A 5,804-nucleotide genomic window follows, 5' to 3' on the forward strand; every position below is an offset into this window, starting at 1 on the left:
AGGTCGGGCAGCATCCCCATGTGAGCTAAGGCATCACTGCTCTCTTTCCAGTGCTGCTGCGGGGCCCTCTGTGGGCAGCCACCCTCATCCCCTGCCCGGCCACCCACTGGGGCCTGGCTCTCCCCCTGGGATCTTTACAGGCCTTGAGCTTGAGTGGTCCCAGCCCTCTGCCACGCTGGACTGGGATGTGACTCAGGACTTGGGCTTGAGATGTCAAGGAGACCATGAATCTGAAAGGACACTGCCCTGGGGCCCGTGAGAGAGCAGGAGAGCAAAGCCCCCACAGCGAGGAAGCAGAGCTGAGGAACATGCCCACAGCCTCCACTGAGTCCTGCACAAGTGCCTCCTCTTTGCCTCTCCTGGCCTGAAACAGAGCCTAGCTGCTGCTGCTCTGTAGGTGATTCCTAAAGATGCATCTCCTGCAAGAGCTATTGTCCTGCTGCTCTGGGCTGCCTGAGTGTGCTCAGGATCATCAGACAAGTCGAGCTGCCACACCTCATACTTCAGGTGGGGGGCCTGATACTGGGGAAGGGTCAGAGGGTGGGGGAGGGCCTGATGCTGGACTAGGGTGTGACACTGGACTAGGGTCTAATGCTGGACTAGAGCCTGATGCTGGACTAGAGCCTGATGCTGGACTAGGGTCTGATGCTGGAGGAGGGTCTGATGCTGGACTAGGACCTGATGCTGGAGGATGGCCTGATGCTGGGGGATGGCCTGATGCTGGACGAGGGCCTGACACTGGAGGAGGGTCTGATGCTGGGGGGAATGTCTGATGGTGGGCAGCCTGCTTCCAGATGTACACGGATGCTTCCAGATGTACACGGAGTTAAGGATAAATCTCTATGAGAAATCTTTCATACTTTCCTGACCACCTTCTATGTTCTTTTTAACTTAAGGATAATTTTGTGCAATATCTGTTGATTTCTGCCATACATCAACATGAATTACCCGTAGGTGTACATATGTCCCTTCCCTCTTGAATCTCCTTTCCACCTCTCCTTGCTACATTCTTGTTTCTATGGATATATGAATAGTAGACTGTTGACTAAAATAACATGAAAAGCTCTCACACACAAGTGTGCACACGCACACTCCCTAGTGCATCATTCGGGTCCACGTCAGGATTGCCCTCGGCACCCCCGCCCTGGGACCGACGGTGAGCCTCGACACCTGCACTTTGTTCCCACCCTTGACCCACTGCCCGTGCATCAGTAGCAGAGGGGCCCTGTCCCCCGCAGATGCTGAAGTGATGGAGCCTCTTGTCTCCGGAGCCAAGGGCATGAACACACCGTCAGTCATCCTCTGGGGACACCTATGCTTCCTCCTTCAAGCCTTTCCATTGTATCCATCCATTTCTCTTAACAGAATATCTGTGTGATGACATGGGCTCCCATTACCAGCTCTGGTCTGTTCTCAGTGAGAGTACAGCTTACCCTCGGCACTCTTTATTGGCCCTGGGAAATTTTGCTTCAGTACTTTATTGAAAGAAAACAATAAATAATCCTGTGATAAACATAGTTCAAAAGTAGACTGTACATACTTTGTCACATATTCAGGAAGTTCACAGAAGATAAATAGGAAAATAGAATGATAACAATGAATTGTACAAGTAAATTAAGGCGGAACCCACATGTAAAGAGACATGCTGTCTCTGTCTACTGAGATACCAGCTGCATAATAAATATCACACCATGATTTGAACGCATCTCTTGCTGGCTTTTTTAATGTGCCACTGAAAGAGTAAAAGTTACATTTGATACTTATACAGTCCAGAATGGCTATGTCATCACAATCTAAAAATGTACACCTAGATCCATTCTTTAAACATGTTTACAAACAGAGGTAAAAAGATGATTTACATAAAAATAAGGCCTTTGTCAGAGCTGCACTACGCTGTCTGGGAAGTGGCACCTTCACTGTCCAGCTCCATGACTCCACAGCGGGTGCAGGGCATCGCAATTGGTCCCCGAAGAGTCTCACCGGAGAGGAGGGATCCAGGTCCACAGAGAATAGGTTACGGGAGAGATTTTCATAATCTTCTTCTAGTCATCCTTTCAGCCCAAATTTCATTAGAAGCTCACATTTAACACCCAGTACTTTTATTTTTTTTTTCTTTTATAACTGAGATTTTATTGGTTGTTTTGAGGATCACTACACAGACATTTCAATTTGTACACAATTCTTCACATACGTACCAGAAATCTAAAATATCATGTAGTTGTGATTCTTAACAGTTATTCCAGTGACTTTCCAGCTTAAAATTTGGAGCAAACTTTCCTTAACAGGGTATCAAGTACCAATATCTTCAAATATTGATATGCTGTTACATCTTAAGTCCCACTGATTCACAATTTAATATCATATACACTACATACCCAAACTGTCAATCGTTCACAGCACATTAACCAAGTTACTAGGAAAACTGGACTACCACGACCAAAGATGTTATAGTATAGTGCACAAAATTCTGACCAGGAGAGCCAAGATCAAAAAGTGGTTTTCTGTAGGAAATAATTCTACCAAAACAAAATGGGAAGAGAAGTAATTTAAAGTGTTCAAGACATTAACTGCACAACTGACTCCAAACTGCCATTTAGTATGCTTTTGTATTATAGGATATAAAAGCTACCCCCCATCTATGGAATGTTAAGCTGACACCCAAGACAATCAAAGCCTCCCGTATCCAATATCCCACTATTTTCTGGTTGTACCAAAAAATAAACAACCAGCAAATGATTTCACCTCTTAAAAAAAAGCATTTACACTTAAAAAATGGGATGAGGTGGGATTCCCTCCTTTTTAAAAATGTTTCTAGAGCTACTAAAAAACTTGCATTTACAAAATAGTTGATAAAAATATCCCTCTGGATTGTACAAGAAGGGAAACAGGGACCACTGACAGGACTCGGTGTGTGGTTATTAATCAGACTTGGCTTCTTTCTCTTCTGCTTCATCAGAGGCTGGGCTCTCCTCGTTTTTAGTCTCTCCATTTTCTGCAGGTAAGTCTTCTTTAGTCTCCTGGTTAGCCACTTCCGACTGTTTTCCCTTTGCTCCTCTTTTCCCTTTTGTTTGCACTTTTTTGTCTGAAGATTTATCCTTTCCCGCCGCCTTTTTTGGCTTCGTTTCCACTTTCGCAGGAGCCGGTTTAGCTGACAACCTCGCCGATCTCCTCTTGGGCTCCTCCTTCGCCGCCCCCTCGGCGGAGCTGACCTTCCTCTTGGGCATCGTGGCGACGGGGCGGGCGAGAGCCGTGTGCCTGAGGGCCGCGGCGCGCTGAGAGCCTTCGCGAAGCTGAGTAGCCTGACCGTAGCCGCTCCTCCCGCCGCCCGAGCTGCTGGGACCCGCGGCGGGGGTCACCCAGTACTTTTAAATCACTTCACGCTGCAGACAAAAAGCATTTTCTGCTAGAAAAAGTACAATTTAGGCCAGTCGTTAAAATCCAGCAACAACTGGTTGAAATAAGTTTGCTTATCTCAGAGTGATTGTTGAAGAGATTGGTTACATTCTGGAAGGATAATGCACAGCGTGTCATGATGATTTTACAATTGCAGGAAAACCCGTTATCTCATGGTTTAACATTTAACAATTAAGAATAATTACAATAAATGCATCATTTACAAAAGCCCTGTATTTGTTCATAGGATTTATACAGACAAGCACTACAGTACATTCATTTGAAAGAGTAAAATCAGGTATCGGAACATGAATTGATCTGAAAGGATATTCAAAGCCTGAATATACATAGCCTGATATAATTATATTTAATTATATAATGAAGTCATAAGTTTACATAAATATAAGAAACATTAAGTCCTAAAATATTTTCTCTATGGTATTCATGAATTTTTTACTAATTAAAAACCCTGTAATGAAATATTTTCAGGTCTATGTAACAAGTATTAACAGAGTACAGATTGCATCGAGTTCAAAATGTAGGCTTTGTCATATTAGTGCAGGTAAACTGGAAACACACACAGATGAGTCAGTCCTGGGACAGCGCCTGGTGCCCTAGTCCCTGCCCCTCCAGACACCTCTCCACCCCATTTGGGGCTTCAGCTGCTTTGAGAATTCAGAGAAACATGGAGGACCAAGCAGATCAAGGAGAGAACTCTGTGGTTGACTTTATTCTGACATGTAGCTAAAAGCTGCTGGTAAAAAAACTCAAAAGCCCAATCCAGCTTTCTAGCTGAGACATGAACCGGGCAGAGCAAACTGCCTCTTGCCCTCACGAGCAGCTCAAGCAGGGCTGGGTCCCCGGGCCGGACCCACCAGAGGACCACCCAGAGCAGCACCTGTAAGGGAGGGTGGCCGCCTCAGTGGCGGCCGAGTCCCAGATGCCGGTGCACCTCCATGTGAAACACTGGCCTCCGCCTGGAGAGGCCAAGGGCAGGGCAGCCTCGTGAACCCTGACTCTCTCGGCCCTGCTCCCTCTGAGAACGTGCACGCAGGGCGTGGCTGGCAGCACCACTGCTGTGGGAGGGACACCCGTGTGCATGGACGCAAGAGAGCCTCAGCTGTGCTCTCACCACTTGGGCGGCAGCGGGTCACCAGGGTCACGTTCTCTGCTGCTGAAGGCTCTCCCAGGCCAACCTCCAGAGACTCACTGACCCTCCACTCCCTGAGGTGTGGGCTCCATGCCCCCGCGGGACCAGGCCAGCCTGTACTCACCCTGAAGCTCAGAAGGAGCAAGTCCTGACTGTAGCGGACTGACCTGCCATGCTGCCCGGTCCCACGAGCTTGGGAGGAAGCTTGCAAACACAGAGTGTGGTTAGTCATGCAACGTCACGGGGCATGAGGAGAGACACAATCACACCCGCAGCAGCGACCATTCCTACTGAGGGTCTGGGGAAACTTCTAGAAGGTGGATGAGCCAGAGAGAGAGCCTGGGGGCTGCCACGTGGTGGACCCTGCCACCCGCGGGGGGGGGGGGGAAGGCAGTCACACTAGAGCAGCAATAGGACATTCGATGACAGAAGCGCCATCATGGGGACAGCTACTCCCGGTGAGCAGCTGCCAGTCTCTCCTTAGACGTATGGATTCACAGAGCTCCAGATTCACAGATTCAACACTGTCTATTGTTACTCAGTTTTATACTAAACTCATTCCCTCAGCTGCCAACTTTACTGAAGAGGTACAAGATGACAAGACCACCATCAAATGTGAAACCTTGAGATCAGACGAGATTGAGCGAGTTCAGGGTGGTATGGCCGTAGACGGAGATGGCTGCTGCCCAGCGCCCTAAGATCCCTGCGCTGCACCTCCCTTTTGCTCTGACCTGCCGGTTGGACCAGCCAGCCGCACCTCTCCACGGGGGCATGCGCTGTACTTGAGCCAAACTACCTGTGACCAGACTCCGGCCTGCCAACGCCGCCATGGCCCCGAACACCGCCAACCCCCGGCCGGCAACCGCCTGGCCAGGTCTGGGGGCCCAGAGGGCTTCCGGGACCCCCCCAGTGGCCAGGTGTGCATGCGCACAGGACCTGGGGGGTGGGCTGAGGGGTGCGGAGGTCTTGGTACCCTCCCACCCTGGACTTCTCCAAGCCCAGCGGGGGCCTACCCCCATCCTGTTTGCTGCTCAGGGCCACGCGGCCCCAGAGGTGTCTGGCTTCATGGTCCACCGTCGCCCACCCCCCATGGCCCGTGGGCCTCGGAGCCTCCTGCAGGCCTAGGTGCAGCCCAGCCAGGGCCCTGAGTGCCCATCTTGCCCAGCAGCTGCCCGGTGCCCAAACCCACCGGGAACCATGCAGGCGCGGTTGACTAGAGACCCTCAGCCCTGCCCCTTCGCCCTACCAAGCCCTACCCCCC

General features: G+C 50.0%; 1 protein-coding gene across 1 annotated transcript; it reads right to left on the bottom strand.

Moving 5' to 3' along the window:
* Nucleotides 1-2,587: 2,587 nt before the first annotated feature.
* On the bottom strand, nucleotides 2,588-3,344 carry LOC101103182 (non-histone chromosomal protein HMG-14). Its single transcript, XM_004016851.6, has one exon. It carries the CDS (start codon nucleotides 3,222-3,224, stop codon nucleotides 2,919-2,921), a length of 306 nt encoding a protein of 101 aa, XP_004016900.2. The 5' UTR covers nucleotides 3,225-3,344; the 3' UTR covers nucleotides 2,588-2,918.
* Between the last annotated feature and the right edge of the window lie 2,460 nt (nucleotides 3,345-5,804).

This window comes from Ovis aries, chromosome 26 (genome assembly GCF_016772045.2).
Source record: "Ovis aries strain OAR_USU_Benz2616 breed Rambouillet chromosome 26, ARS-UI_Ramb_v3.0, whole genome shotgun sequence".
NCBI classification, from domain to species: Eukaryota; Metazoa; Chordata; class Mammalia; order Artiodactyla; family Bovidae; genus Ovis; species Ovis aries.